The 16,449-nt window shown below is 32.9% G+C and overlaps 1 protein-coding gene across 9 annotated transcripts; it reads left to right on the forward strand.

Annotated features, from left to right (window-relative positions):
• The first annotated feature begins 3,059 nt into the window (after positions 1–3,059).
• On the forward strand, positions 3,060–12,269 carry KDTA (KDO transferase A). Of its 9 annotated transcripts, none has more exons than XM_089741344.1 (14): positions 3,060–3,404; positions 3,517–3,559; positions 3,710–3,832; positions 4,139–4,258; positions 4,387–4,465; positions 4,818–4,934; positions 5,497–5,594; positions 6,300–6,390; positions 7,235–7,354; positions 7,440–7,510; positions 8,210–8,464; positions 9,167–9,516; positions 10,402–10,506; positions 11,968–12,269. In XM_089741344.1, exons 1-11 carry the CDS (start codon positions 3,106–3,108, stop codon positions 8,381–8,383), a joined length of 1,335 nt encoding a protein of 444 aa, XP_089597470.1. In that variant the 5' UTR covers positions 3,060–3,105; the 3' UTR covers positions 8,384–8,464; positions 9,167–9,516; positions 10,402–10,506; positions 11,968–12,269. The 9 variants fall into 9 exon arrangements, with proteins under 9 accessions (XP_089597470.1, XP_089597471.1, XP_089597472.1 ...); XM_089741345.1 differs by having other exon boundaries at positions 8,210–8,481; positions 9,167–9,240; positions 11,968–12,108; XM_089741346.1 differs by having other exon boundaries at positions 9,167–9,240; positions 11,968–12,108.
• Positions 12,270–16,449: the final 4,180 nt, after the last annotated feature.

Raw genomic sequence — 16,449 nt, forward strand, 5'->3', positions numbered from 1 at the left:
CTGACTTTTTTCTCTATACCTTAAATATTACATTAACTGAGCATTTATATACGAGATAAGTATACGAAAATATATACGAACAGTCATATTCACCATAATAATTTTATACATATATATGTACGTTGGACCACTATAATTAATTGTGTTGGACAATGAACATATCTCTTATAGTATATACATTGAACCTTTAAAAGGTTGTTAGGCAAACCGGCCTTAATTTAATTAAATTAATTTAAGTTAATAAAAACATAATCAAATAATCACATAATTACATAAGAGATAATAATTTAATGTAATTCAGTCTAACTGACATATATACATAAATGAAAATAAAATTCATTAATTATAAAGAATTATAAATATATAAAATATCAATATTCAATCTCAAATAATACCTATAAACATTTTAATTCTCTTCTAATTTTACGAAATATTTTTAATACGAACAAACATATATTCATATGCATCTATGGATTATATATATGTAGACCTTTTATTCTTTTTTAATCCACTTTAACATATACACCCATAATGTTCTTTTCAATCTCTTTTAATTTGTCTATCTAACAAAACCCTATAATTTTTTTTATATTTTTTTCTTATATCTAATCCTATTGAGACTCACTATTTATCAGCATACAAATTTATCTATCAATAATCATTTTTCTCTTGAAATTATTCTTCTACAAATCTTTTTGTCCATCAAATAATATTTAGCCAATCTTATATCGAATAAATTTATATCCAAATCTTTTATGGGATTTGAGTCAATCCCAACAATCTCTACTTTGTCTCTAATTTCATCAATTATCAATCTTTATGCTGGATATACTTAACTCCATCAGCAATGAAAGTTTTGTAATAATTTTCTTTGTGTCTTTTCATACTTCACGCAAATTGATCTCTTAAAACACAAACTCGAACCCATCATTCAATCAAGTTTTTTTAAAGTTTGTCTCTTCCTATGTCTTAAATATTTTTTCTTAAATCAATTATGAGGCCAAGAAGTCAATTCAATTAAACAATAAAGTCAATAGAAACATAATCAAACAATCAATTAATCACATAAGAGATAATAATTTAATATGATTTAATCTAATCAGCTTACGTCCACATATGAGAAAAAAAAATTCACTAGTTATAGAAAATTATAAATATATAAATCATCAATACTCAATTTCCAATAATACCCATAGACTTTGTTATTTTTCTTTAGTTTTATAGAATATTTTAACCAAAACAAATATATATCCATATGCACCAATGCATCATACCTATGTAGACTCTCTTATTTTCCTCTAATCCATTTAAAAATATACACCCATAAGGATCTTCTCAGTTCTGTTGGGTGTGTTTATATCATAAAACCCTGTAATTCTCTTATATATTTTTTTTCATATATAACTTAATAAAGATTTTCACTATTTATAAGCATATAAACTTACTTATCAAAAATATTTTTCCTTTTGAAAATTTTTTTCTATAAGTTTTTTTATCCATTAAATAATATTTAACCAATTTCCTCTTAAATAAATCTCTATCCAAATTTTTTATGAAATTTGAGTAAATCCCAACAAAAGTCACATAGCAATCAAAAACGATTTTTTTTTCATAAAAATGATCATAATTTGAAAATAAAAAAAATTATAAATATTAAGATTTGAGCGCTTAATTTATTGAATGACACCTTTTAATAATAATCATATGAATCAATTGAATTAAATTTCAATTTTCTAAATAAATTATCTCTACTTAAAATTTTATAAGAACATAGCCATCCTCATCTTATGTGCAAGCCTAATTTTGTACCTAGAAAAGCAAACTTCCTATAATTTTTGGCAATGATGCCAAGATTGAGATGTTCTCCACAGTCATGTATATATGTTGAACATGTTCTTTTGAATCAGATCTTGAGAATACAAATAAATTAAGCAATAAGGAGTGGAAAGAAAACATATAAATATATATTTATATATATATATATATATATTTTGTCAACAAGAATTGAACTGAGAATGTGGTTAAAAAGTTACAGCGATGAAAATTAGTTTTTATTGTGTAATAGTTCTAAATTCAATTAATTTTTGAAGAATTAATTATACTTTTAATATTTGAAATTTTTTTAAATATACATATATAAATTGATTCTTAAATATTAAAATATATAATTTATATTATAAACTTTCAAATTATATATCATCTTAATCCAAATTTTAATTTCATTACCCATATAAACTTATATATATGGTGTTTTACAAATGTTATCAAATTATGTTGTTCATTACACATATGGTTAATGTATATTTTTCAATATAAATTAAAAATATATATTTTTTACTTAAAGCATGAAAATTGTTTAGGATCAATCAATTATTGTTTATCATATGATATTTACATGAAGATTTTATAAAATATTTAACACTTTTATTTAACAAATAACATATATATAATAAAATTATATTGATTAAATGTTATACAAACAAATTAAATTAAAAATATTAAAATTTGAATTAAAATAATATATAATTTAAAATTTTAGATACTTAACATCTGACAAATCAACCAATTACATAATCTGCTTGGATAAAAGTTAAAAAAAAAATAAAAATTCTACCACTCTCCCAAATCCACACCTAATGATTCATTTATTTTAATTTGTTTGCTTTGAAATAATTTTTTTTTGGATTATTTATCTAGATCATTTTATAAAGTTTTCATTTATTAAATTTTAATTATAATCTAAGAAAAATGTTTTAATCTTATAATTATTTATAAAATTTCAAAATCTTACCGAACATTTGTTTGTATAAAATCTATAAATAGGCCATTAAAGTAGTGAGGCTCAATTATTAAATTTGGTACGGCCCAAAAGCCTCCACATGGGCCCCATAATGAAACTTCTGGATGGGCCCATAAAAACATTTCCCTGCCCAATTCATCCTTATGGTGGGCCCAAATGCAGCCACATGGGCCCTATTATGAAACTTCCGTGGGCCCAGAAAAACCTTTCCCTGACCAATTCATCACTCTAAGTCTCCAACCCATCAAAAACTCTACTTGAAAAAAGAAAAGGGAAAAGCACTTCCCAAACAAGCAGAAGCAAAAATGGCGATGGCGGCATCGAAGGGAGAGCTAGTTTACAAAATCTACAGAGCATTAACCTACGGTCTATCACCGTTGCTGCACCTTCACTTACAATGGCGGAAGCTCCGTGGGCTGGAGCACCCCCTCAGGTGGCGCGAACGCTTGGGCCTGCCTTCCCTCCCACGCCCCTCCGGCCCACTCCTCTGGTTCCACGCTGTCTCTTTAGGAGAAGGAATGGCCGCGATTCCCGTCATCAAATATTGCCGTCAACGGAGGCCAGATGTCAACATTCTGATGACAACGACGACGTTTTCTGCTTTGTAAGACATCCCCTTAAAATTTTCTCTCTCTCTTTTTTTTTGGTTTTCTTTCAAACATTATTTTCGTTAAGAGCGCGTAGGCATTTGAATGTTTGCCACTTACTTTGTGCAGTGAAGTACTGAAAAATAGGCTTCCAGCTAATGTTATATATCAGGTTAGTTCTGTAGCACGTAAGTAATGTTGATTTACATGGAAGATTGATGCATGCAAAATCATGTTACTTTCATTGCAATTACAAACAGATGGTTGTTTATGAGAAATGGATTTCTTATTTTTGTAGTAAAACTTTCTAACTTCTTAACAGTTTGCTCCACTTGATACTCCTGCTGCCATGAATGCTTTCCTTGGGTATTGGAAGCCAAACGGGATTGTATTAATGGAGAGTGAATTATGGCCGAACCTTATAATGGGTGCTTCGAAACTTGGAGTAAGTTGTTTCCTACTTGGTGATGTATGTATGTACCACTTTTTTTCTGGACATCTCTTTGAGGGAAAAGAAAGTAACTCATCAGTTTGTTCACCTATCTATGCGTAAAATTTTAGTTTTTAATATCTATATGATTGCTGGATTATCTGAGAAAACAGGATGAATTTTGGACAAATGTTAAATCTACACCATTTGTCCATTTTTCTATTACAGAACATTCATCATGTGTGTTTTATGGTATTTTATTATGTTTTAGGTGTTTTAATACCGTATAACAGATGTGTTTTTATTTATTTATTGTTTCAGATTGGTTTGGCATTATTAAATGCTCGGTTGTCCGCAAAATCCTTTAGAAATTGGTCGAGACCAGTGCTTTTTCCTCTGATATCGCTTTTGTTGTCAAAATTTTCCTTGATTGCCCCGTTGGTATGTAATCCAGTATTTTTATATGCCTAAATCTGTCTTCCTTTGTCATGTCATTTATCAAAGAAAATATAATTTTATTGTTGTTATTAGTGCCCTTTTTACTTTAGAACCTTTTTTGTATGCCACAGAGCTCTGTCCAGGCAATTCATTTTCAGCTACTGCGGGCCCCACCTTTTAGCATACATTTTTCTGGTGATCTAAAATATGGTATGCTGATTAAATCTTTTCTTGGAATATCCTTGGTTATTGTTTTGCAGTTCTGCTCATATACTGAACCTCAAAGTTGTATCATAGACTAGATTTATTCTATTGTTAAATTGCCAATTCATTTGTCCTGTACTTGAATTTTTTTTTTGGATGAACTACTGTACTTGATATATAATTAGTACATGCAATGCAAAGAATAATTTCACAGTCACTGCAATGCCTTCTTCCATTCAGTTGTTACTATCTAGATTCCTTGTGTAAATATCCCTCAACTTTTTTCAGATAAAATGTTTTGTTAGCATTTAAGAAATTATTATAGTCTATCCTAATATGCTACTATTCTTTCTATTAGCGGTGAATGAACATGAACTTCTAGTGAAAGATGTCAGACATATAGAAGATATGCAAAAACAGCTTTCTCAAAAACGGGTTTGGATGGCTGCTTCAATTCACCATGGTGAAGAAGAAAGTCAGTTCTTGCTACTGTTGAAACTCTACTGTGATTGCTTGTTCTACTTGGGTTGTCATTTGCATTGTAAATTTATGGAAGACCTTAACTATGTGATATGATATGATAATGTCATATTGATAGAGTTGTTTTGAAAGGTTAGCATACCATAGTAAGTTTATGGATGATTATCATATGAAGGTGCTATGGAACTGATACTAAGATTAGCATTTTTTGTCTGATCTATCTGTGGCTACCTGCCTTTATCTTTGGCCGTTGGCTTTCATTGAATTCACATATTTGCTCCTATAACATGTTACTTTCATATTTACTTCAGTCACATGTTGGATAAGCATGGCTTCTGCAGGTAATTAATTTAATGCATACAATTGGACAATTTAATGAATCATGGTTATTTTACTTTTAGTTAATGTTTTTCCGGTGATTATGGGTTCATTCTGAGGCATTTATTACTTAAACTCCCTGGATCATCTTGGTTTTCTTCTCAAGTATCTAGAGTGAAAATCTACATGCTGTGAGTTATGCTTTTCTTAGACAAAGCACTAACAGACATTTGCTGCAGTAATGTTAGGAGTCCACAACATTCTCATGCAAACTCACCCTGACATTGTCACCATTATTGTGCCTCGACATCCACAACTTGGACAAGAGATTGCTGAAGTATGGTTCTGGTGCTTGCAAGTTTATTTTCCATCCAATACGATGATTCTCCTAGTTGATCTACTACGTGCTTGAAATATGGCCTCATTACTTTTATGCCTCTCACTCCATCTCACTTTTAAATTATCAATATTTATTTTATGACTCATCTTACATATTTGGTTTTGGAATGAGACATTGGTGGTTCAGAAATAGATAGCATGTGATAACTGCTGTTTACAATTTCCTAGGAGAATTAGTTACCTTATAAGTACTACAGTGCGAAGTTTATGACCCTTGATGTTAATTTATTGGTGATAAAACTTATTTCCTCTTCATTGCACTCATCCTCTTATGATAATTTAGCATCTTCAAAAGGCTTTCACATCATGCCTTTTCATTAGGGTGTTATTAAAGTTGAATTTCTCTTGCTATAAAATGGTCCATATAAAGGTTAGTTAACTTTCTATTTATAGTAATACTCTTATATCAAATGCAATAGTTTATAGTTAATTCGTGATTTCCAATTCATTGGAAATAATATCTTACCTAATATGGTAACCTTAAAGAGTGCTCTAAGGGCACTCATTAGCAAAACCATTAATTAATTTAGGAATTAGCTTCCCTTGAATGAGCAAGGATGTTTTTAGTGCATGGCTTCATGAATATATACTGGCTACCTTCATTTTCTTAGAATTATTAGGAAAGCTTGCTTTGATGATGCAGGAAATGCAAAAAGGAGGGCAAAATGTAGCTTTGAGGTCTCAACATGAAAAATTTATTCCAGGAACAAGCATATATGTGGTGGATACACTTGGTATACTACATCATCTTCTATTTCACTTTTTCTTGATTTTTTTCTATTTTAATTTTAGTTGAAATTCCTATTGGATTTTTACCATGAGCTTCCTTAGGTATTTAGTTAATCTTATTAAATATCACTCCAGCTTCCCAGCCTTTCGTTTGGGTTGTTTATTGTTTTACTTATACTGATTGCTATGTGATAAACAATGAATTATATCTGCAATCTGGGCTTAATGGTAACAAGATAACAAAGAACATATAAGAAATGAGAACATCTGTAGGATGTTGTGTAGAGTTTACTGAGCTAAAGTGAGAGAAAGTTGATTAGCATGATTATTACATCAAATTGGGGAATATACTTGTTTGTCAGCTCGAAGCAGCTTATCTGAATTCAACCCATTTATTGGAGGTAGTTTTAGTTTAAATTCGCAACACATCAATGTAACTAGTTTGTTAATACTTTGACTTGTGAAAACATTCAGAAATAGTTTAGGATAGATCCAAGAAAGCATAATTGGGCTTGTCAGATGAGGTTTATCATGATATATCTAGAATGGACAGGATTCTATGATATCAAGCCCATTGCATGCACTTTTGCCTGGCAGATACCAGCCTCTTTTACTGCCAGCATAAATTTTTCATTTTCCAGTTTTCAGCAGTTGAGTTGCATTACAATGAATAAAGATCTAAATTATCATAAACCTGTTGATGTTCTTGGACTTGAAAGCCTCATTTCCATTGCACTTCTTATGCAATTAAAATAACTTTGGAAATAGAGTTCTATCAAGCAATGCTGTTGTTAAATCATTTGTCTTGCCATGGGAAAACTTGATCTATAATGTTATTCTGTATTGCAGGTGAATTAAGGCAGTTGTATCAGTTGACCCCAATAGCTGTAATTGGAGGTTCTTTCCTCCCTGGTTTAGCTGGCCATAACATATCAGAAGCAGCTGCAGCTGGCTGTGCTGTTTTGACTGGTGAAAATTTGCGTCATGCACCTTGTTTGTTTCATCTGCCTCTTAATGTGTGCTTTTCAAGGTTTTTATTTTGTGATAATTTCAGGTCATCATGTTGGGCATTTCTCACATATGGTGAGAGAAATGCAGCAGTTAAATCCTTTGTCAGTAATGCAGGTATCTTTGCAAGTCAAACATTTTTGGAGGGATTTCTTGTTGAGACTCTTTCTGTATTGATTCTGCGAAGATGATAACATCTGTTATAACAATACAATAAGTGATTACCGTAATTTAAGCATTTAGTATATATAAAAGTAAAAGGTGTTTATGCATTTGCAGTTGTGCTTGATTTATCCTTTTTCTAAAAAAAGTTATATTGGCAAAGGGGGCATTCGGACTCAGGTCCTCCTTTTAGGCAGAATGGTGTGGTTATCACCAATCTATTCCTTAATACCTCCTTGATTCATCTTATTTTTAAGTCCATGTAGTCCTAGATCTCATTGGTTAAGTAGTAATTTGATTTCTCTATATCTGCTAGCGTTTTAAGTATGTTTTGGAGGTTATTCCTTATTGATGTTTCTTAGTGAATGATGTTAACAGTGTCTAGATTGGCAGATGATACTCCCCGAATTTGCTCACCTCTTTAGAGTCATTTGCCTTGAATCAGCTTAATTTGAATTAAATTTTTTAGGGATTATACTATGTCTCTAGGTTTAAAATTATGCACTTTGTTTGAAAAATTCAGTCAAATATTAATACCTTTTTCATTGGCAGCATGTGCTTTTTTAGGCCTTAGGTAAAATTATGTATAAGTTGACATAGTGATGTTTATTTTTGTGGCCAAACATTGAAGATTTTATTGTTGTTGATCTGCAGGTATCAGGGAAGTTAGAGCTTGAAAAGGCTCTAAGAGAGCTCTTTGATGATGGAAAGATTCTAGAATCACGACAGAAGGCTGCAAATGAAGCTTACCATGCTTTATCAAGTAGTGTTGTTGCCAATGCTTGGAATCTACTAAATTTCCATTTCTTGAGGCAGGATTTCATTTAGAAAATAAATCAAGACTGGCACACAACAAATATAAATATGACAGTGAAGCATTCACCTGCTTTAGCAACAGAGCACATCAAGGCATGTAGTCCCATTTTGTGAGTCCTATACTACCATTTGCTTTCTCACATGGTATATTGAATCTGGAAATCAACTTTTTATCCCAGAAAACATCGAAAATAATTGCTTCCAGTGCAGAGTTTGTGTTGAATTGAGCCTAAATACCTCTAAGATATAAAGACTTTTATGCTTGGTTGTTTATATTAATTTTATATATGGTATTCTCTCATTGTGTATCATTGAAGGGTTTTTTTTCTGTCTTTTTCATTTTTGGAAAAAAAATTCTTCATGCATAACTATATTAAATCCAAACCTGTAGAGGCAGTTTTTCTTTTCTTTGCTGTTTCTTCTTTCTATGTTATCCTTTTGTTGCTTTGTGCAACTCTCTGTGCGTGCTTATGCTTCAGGGTTGTTCCCAACGTTTATATGAATAAAATGTATATGCATAAAGTTGGAATAGCAAATACTTGTTTTGTCATAAACAGCTCAATAGCCAATATTTTATACATTCTTCATTAAGAATATAACTCTATGTGCATCATTAATTTAACAGCAAGAAATGATGATAACATTTGGAGAGATTTGGCAACTGCCTTAATTGTTGCACCCAATCTTTGCTGCTGTTTCTTTCGTTCTAGCTCATCTTTGTTACATGGAACCATGAAGAAGTGCACTCGTGTGCTCCATGAGCTTATACTGAGGTCTATGTTGTTAACATGCTAGGTTAATTGACAGACATCTGACCTGCCCACCATCCAACGAATGAATAATATCTCTGAAGAGACACTCATCACAAGGTATAACCAGAGGACCATCTTTATTAGGACCATAATCTTCATATACTTGATCTAGCAGGTGACGAAAAACTGGTTGGTTTAAGTAATCCGCCTTTATGATGAACCTCCTGCCAGCATCCCCAACAGTAACAGCTAAGTGACCAGGGGGGATATCCCTGGGAAGTTTCTTCTCACTGGATCCAGCAACTTTTCGCCAAACAAAGGACATCCATTTGAGTCTCATAATGTTACAAACATCACTTTTGGAATGATCTGTTGGAGGAGCCATGAAATGAGGTTCAGTTTTTCTTCTAGAAATTTGGATGTTTGTATATACATCCAATCACAGATCCTCTGCAGCATATACTTACATATGATAACCTGAAAAACAGCACAAATCTTTCATTCTTTTAGGAATCAGCCAAAGGCATGGCTTAGTGTTTCAATGAGTAATACTTGAATTTTGATATTATTTATAAAGCATTGAGATTGTGTTGCCTAGCGATTGTGGCAAATGTTAGGTCGTGAGGTTCTTCTGTCATGCCTGGCCTTTCATAAAAACTATAAATGATGTAATCGGTACCTGCCTAGGCACTCTCTTTGTCCCATGATTAGTTGCATATATTTATCATAAAGCAAGTAGGTGTATACAGCTGCCAAATTTTGGGAGAATTGCAGTTTATGACTATCTAGATAAAAAATGTTGGGTTTACAATTCAAAAGTAATCCAAATGCATGGTAACAGTGGCAGTTAGTCATTGTGAAAAACTAACCTGGTTAGCATCTGGGATGGGTACAAGTTATAGTGCCATGTCTTTATTTGTTTGCTAAGCTGGATATTAGGGACTGAGGTGGATTCTGTTCAGAATAAATTAGCTTTCAACTACTGAAAAATGAAAAGAAGAAATACTTCTCTCCTTTTGGCTAGAATGATGAGGATAATACCACCAGCATATGATCTTTTTATTCTTTGACCTTTTTTCAATGGAAAACAGTAATTAATTTTTTGATCTCGCGGTAGGCAGATTGATTGGTGTTGGTAGGTTTCAGCAGCTCTTGATGATGAAGATAGGTGCCTTGTAGAGTGGTGATATTGAATTGATAGTAAAAAATTATGCAGGCGCCGATCCTTAAGATCATTTACTTATAATTTGTGATGAATAAACTTCAGTGGTTTTTCAGGTGCCATGTTCAGAAGTTGTTAATGATGCTTGTGTGGAGTGACTTCTGGAGATCTATCAGCTTGTGCTTTGGTTCCTGTCTATACATCTATTGGGAGATCAGCATGTGAGTCATTTATACATGCTTCATTGCATTGTTTTTTATTTCTATGGTTATCAATTCTGCTTGAGGACCATTAACAGATAACAGATAACCAGAAAATACTTGAAAGTACATCTCAAACATGCTTGTTAGAACACTTGGAATTTTTTTTGAGCAGTTTCAACCATGTAGCCACAAATGATTGTGGAAGTCTGTCATTTAAGGCATTACAGATACCAAAAAACATATTGTTCATTTTGTTACTTTACATTATTCAAATTCTATTATCTATTTTGCATTTTGTGATAATATTCATATTTTTTTATTACAAAACTAAATCTTTGATACATTTACTAGCAATAAAGTACAAAAATGATGTCAATAGATTTTTCTATATATAGGGTGTAGACATTTAGTTATGTTTTAATTACATCCACTACCTACAATTAAACAAGACAATCTCAAAAGAGTTGTCCCATCTTTACTGTGAAACAAAAGTTAGGCTGCATATAGTTGCAATGCTTCTAAAATGTCTTCTTTGCTGTATGCTAGAACGTGGAAGTGTAGTCTGTTTTAAGGGGAAAGTGTTTCTTCTTCTTGACATGTCTTCATCAGTCTCTATGTTCACTTTCCAATCATAAATAATGCAAAAGATGGCATCATTGCTTAGAGAAAATAATTACAAGTATTTCTAGGAAATAGATCTAACTTTCTTGTGTACGTAACAAAACAAGTTAGGTATGAAACATTATTCATTCAATTTATTGAGAGATGTTAAGGAGTTCGAATAGTTTGAACGTGACACATTTAAGGTTCTGTTTAGTTGATACTTTTTGCTTTTTGTTTGTTATGCCCCTGGTTGCTTGATTAATATCTTGACCGTTAAATCAACATCTGTTAACCGTCCTGGTGATGATCACCTCAATTAGTCTTAACACTTAACCAATATCAGGTGAGTTAACTGTTCATGCCAGAATCAACCCACTACAAAAGGACAGGTCGGGACGCAGGTTTCCCATTATGAATTCTTCACACTTATTTCTTCTTGCTCTTATCTACTTCTTTACCTTCTTCTCTCTAACTTCCTACACGTATTGCACTTTGTTGACTTTAGCATCGAAACGCATCCTAGAGTTCAACTTTGGATGTACCCTGACCATTCCTTCTGTTACAAGTTACTCCAGCTTGCAAGTCAGCCACATGACCAGTCTTCCAGCAAGCATCCAGTCCCCAACCTAGAAAACCATTGACATTGTTATTTGTCTAGAGTTTTAGTTTTTTTTTTCTTTTTCTTTTGACTTTCTAATGATAAAAGCAAAAAGTACAAAGCATGAACCAAATAGGGCCTAATCTTTGTCTTGTGATGTTTTATTTTGTATTGTTCACACACTATATCATTATTTCTTTCTCCCCTATTTTCAGATTCATAACATTTAACACATTGATTTGTATCTATCATTAATGCTATCATTAACGTGTTTGCAGCATAATATGTTGGGTACCTTCCGTTGATGAAAACTTGGTGCTGGCAGACGGCACAAAGAAGGTGGTGTAGAAGTAATGATCTTTGTTTTCAAATTGTTGTTCAGGGTAGAGCAACTTGCCCATAAGGGCAAGGTACGGATAAGGTATTCGCTAATTTGTTACTTAATTACAACAATATAAACCTAACTAAATGTATAAAAACCCAAATACGGTACCTGAACCTGTTACCAACTAGGCTATTAATAGGAAATCGTAAATGATGAAATCAATGATGCTCTTTCACGGTTGTTTTTGTGGGCAAATTATTGGTTATTCATCCCTAACATTAGTGGACAATATAATTTTCAATTAGGTATGTGGCAATCAAGAAAATTTTGTTATTTGTTTCTCAAAAGAAGAAAAAATTCCTACGGAAATCAGAATGGAAGAAGCCAAATTTGGTGTCTTATAGAATGATCACATTCACATTTTCCTTTTCTGGTTGATTGGTGTAATCACCAAACATATTTGTGGAAGATTATGAATGAAAATTTCTCTTGGTTTATTAATTAGTGAATAAAGAGTTCCAAATTAGAAATCAGATTTTTAGTTTGAGAAATCAGATTCAAATTTAAACAGTTCCAAATTAGAAAAAAAAAAAGACATTATCCAAATATTTGATTATGAATTAAATTCATCCCTAACATTAGGCCCTCACTGACAACCGTGAGGAAAAAAACTGCTTGCCTCGTGTAATCTAAAGGTAAAGCCAAGTGAAAATTTTATGACACAACCTTCTGTTTTGGATTTATTTCAGCCCAGACATAGACTTCCAAAACATCCTAACATTTTTGGACCTTAGTTCCATTTTCCAATGACTCATGCAATCAAGAATAAAGGGAGATTTTGTATATTTTGTTATGAATTACTCTGTGATTTTGTTAAGGCTCATCGACTCATTCCAAGTTCCTGCGACACAGATTTGACGTAGTTTTATCAGGAAATGGTTAATAGTGAGTTAACAGGTTTCCTCCAACTGAAAGTTTTATTACACAAAATCAATGCAGAAACAGCTTTTGCTGATAAAAAAAAGGGAATATATTTGACTCTGCTACTAGCCTACTAGAGCTAGTGATCCATATTGCAAGCGGGACTATGAAGATTTGGGTGATTTTTGTATGCTTTTGTTTTGATTTTTAACCCCATAAAACATAAAGACAAGAAATTTCCTGTTGACCAATATGTCTATACATGTTAATAGTAGTAGTATTTTATATTAAAATTAGAGGCAGATTTCTCAAGTGACCAATTATGTAGTATTTCTCAGAGGTCATCAAACAAGAGATTAACTAAAATCACAAAAAAAAAATTGGTGAGTTGACAGTGTACTGATTCGATTACATATCACGTGCACATAATATAATTTAGAAGATCAAGTATTAATAATATTGCTATTACTTTTTCAGACATGCGACCATAATTAGTTGAGAAAAGTTCATCTGCTGAGAAGGCACCGACAACACCATATTGAGGCTCCTTTTTAACGTACGACGAGATTGATTATAATAAAATTTTTTTAAAAAATTATTATAATTGTGTTTGAAAAAAATTATTATAGTTATGATTGAAAAAAATATTTTAATAAAAATTTTATATTGATTTGATTTTAATAAAATTAATATTTAAATTTAATTAATAATATGATAAATTTAATTGTATCACGTTAAAAATATGATCAAATCTAAACGTAATTAAATCTTTTATAGGAAATATAAAAGATCTTGAAAGTAGAAACGAGTGAAAGAGGAAAAACAGAAATGGAGATACAGTCCATATAATCACAGCAGGCAAGATAAGCAAATGGCATACATCAGTAAAGGTTGAAGGCTAGAAATTGTTCATTGTCCTACTCCTTTGTCTTGGAAATTTGTGGTCAAGATTTGATGAAAAACTTGTGATAGGAGGGATTTTGGGTTTTAAAGGTTAAAGTGGTCTCTTTCCTTATCAAAAATTGTCAAACAGTTATGAATATTTTTTATTTTTAGATCAATTTAATATGTATAATATCATATCAATTTAATTATATTATTATTTTATTTTATAAATTTCTCATTTATATTCTATTTTATTTTATTTTTTGTTCTTTTGATTTATTTTTTCTCGATTTTTGACTTAAACGTTAAAATACAAACACAAAAAACATATTCCACCTTTACTCTTAATCGCGCTCTCTCTTACATGATTTCAAGATTTTCACCTTCGGATAAATTAGGAGAATGAATTGGTTTTCCAGGGATGCATATACAGCTAATGGTCACTCAGAACTCAAGCTTATTTCCCCTGTAAAAGTACACATTGGTTTGGGTTTTCTTCAAGTAAAAAAACAGAAGCATTCAGTTTGGTTGGAGTATTTCTCTGTCAGATATGCTATCGATATCATCTTTCTTTTTCAAAGCCAAAACGTGAAACAATTCTATCTTTAATAACGGATTATTACTGGTCCCTGGAAATGGACAGGTAGTAACCATCAATACATTTCCAGATAGACCAGGCAAAGCGGCAAATACCAATCTCCAATCATTTGCATAGCAAAAAGGTAATTGATGGAGAAAAACTTTTCTAGCTACCAAATTCAGGGTCAAATTCAAACTACCGTGAAATGTGAACTCCAAAGCAACCGCTCAAACGACAGCGTTTCCCCCTTAACCAACTGTACCAACCTTATAAAATCCTGTGTCTTTCCGACAACGATTTTTCTGGTGAAATCCCCCCGCAAATCTCGCTGCTCAAACGGCTACTTCGCCTACACTTATCCGACAACAACAAGCGTGGCAACAACCTGATGAAATCTCCTGTTTGAACCCGCTCTTTGCTCTGCGGCTCCACAACAATGCATTAACAGGCCAAATCCCAGATCTTTCTTCTTCAAAAACTTAGAACAGCTTAATTTAACGAGCAATGAGTTTTACGAGCGGTTACGGCAAAGTTTATTGAAGAAAATTCTGTGAACAAAGCTTTACTGGAAATGAATGGCTTTGTGGTCCAAGTCCATTGCCTGTTTGTTCCTTTACAGGGTCTCCACCGGTGGATTGATCGGCCCAGACAGTTCCATCGAAACCGAGTTCAGTACCGCAGACACCAATCATCGGACAAGACAAGCCAAGGCACGTAAAGAGTTGAGCCCTGGGGCTATAGTTGCAATTATAGTAGCAAATTGTGTGTTGTTTTTGGTGGTGGTTTCTTTTGTTGTGGCCTATTACTGGAGAAGAAACAAGAGAGAGAATGTTTGGAAAGCCGGCAGCCATAGTGGGAAAAGGAGGAGGAGTGGAAGCAGTTGCGGAAAAATAGTATCCTTTACCAACACGTCTTCGAGTGGAGGAAGAAGAACAGGCAGTGGATCTTCAGAAATGGATTCAATCAGTTGTTGAGGAAGAGTGGACAGCAGAAGTGTTTGATCAAGAACTTTTGAGGTACCGAAACATTGAAGAGGATCAATGCTTCATGTGGGGTTGGCCTGTATGGTTCCACAGCCAGAAAAGCAGCCTACAATGGCAGAAGTAGTTAAAATGATTGACACTATCAGGGTGGAACAGTATCCTTTAGGCAACCAAGATAGTTCTATTAAGTTTTTCCAAACCCAAACTCAATCTTGAAAGGATTAATCTTTTCCACTCTGTTTGCATCCGATGGATTAATTCAGTTAGCTGGAAAGTTGTGAAGTGATATGCAAACAATTCCTCACCACCAATGAAAGCAGTACGATTCATCCCAATTCAGCCACTCCTGAGTGCATTACGCCAAAATAATCCTGTCTTGCCTTGTTAGTAGGCAATGGCCAAGTCATAACGTGCAACTAGTTTTAAGTATTCAAATGGAGAATGGCAATTCAGATCGTCATTGGGCTAAAAACCTGACTAGAACGAGGCCTTTTGACCAGCACGAAGTACCCGCAGGACAGGATTTATTTCTTACTAGAATCATTGAAAATGTCCATGATTTCTACCATCAACAGTTTTCCTCCTCCTCAAAACCAGCCAACCAACAAAAGAATTACGTGGTAGTGGAACAAAACTGCAGCATTTTATGCATTGCTCAAGCTTAAAAACTCATTATCATCATCTTCTCCTCAATATGGCAAAGGAATCTATCAATCTATTGACTTTTAAATCCCAACGCTCTTCAAAGAAGAAAACTTTTGAATCCCAGCAGCAATCACATCCTTACAGAACCCAAACTTTTCTTGCAGTAATCCGCTGATTTTGTCCAGCACCAAGGAAGAGGTATTACAGAAATATTCACCAGTTGTCCTTGACTACCCTGGAGTGTCAAGTCACCTGTTGTTCATCAACTATACCTTTCAGCCTCATCAACGAACCTTGTAGAGGAACCATTGGGTTTTGGGGGCATTGGATTCTCACCGATGTTGCCTCTTGCTTCAAGCTAATTCTCCTATATAATCGGAAGGCAAAATTAATCTCCACCATCTTTCATGATGCGCACTCA

This window comes from Durio zibethinus, chromosome 12 (genome assembly GCF_047325235.1).
Source record: "Durio zibethinus cultivar Kanyao isolate XHJ-2024 chromosome 12, ASM4732523v1, whole genome shotgun sequence".
Lineage (NCBI taxonomy): Eukaryota > Viridiplantae > Streptophyta > Magnoliopsida > Malvales > Malvaceae > Durio > Durio zibethinus.

What these genes read in the sequence shown, in the direction of transcription:
- KDTA (XM_089741343.1), top strand. Translation starts at nt 3,106, where the DNA reads ATGGCGATGGCGGCATCGAAGGGAGAGCTAGTTTACAAAATCTACAGA. An exon ending in ACGACGACGTTTTCTGCTTT is followed by an intron (nt 3,405 to 3,516) that starts GTAAGACATCCC and finishes TACTTTGTGCAG; the next exon opens with TGAAGTACTGAAAAATAGGC. An exon ending in TTCTGGTGATCTAAAATATG is followed by an intron (nt 4,466 to 4,817) that starts GTATGCTGATTA and finishes TCTTTCTATTAG; the next exon opens with CGGTGAATGAACATGAACTT.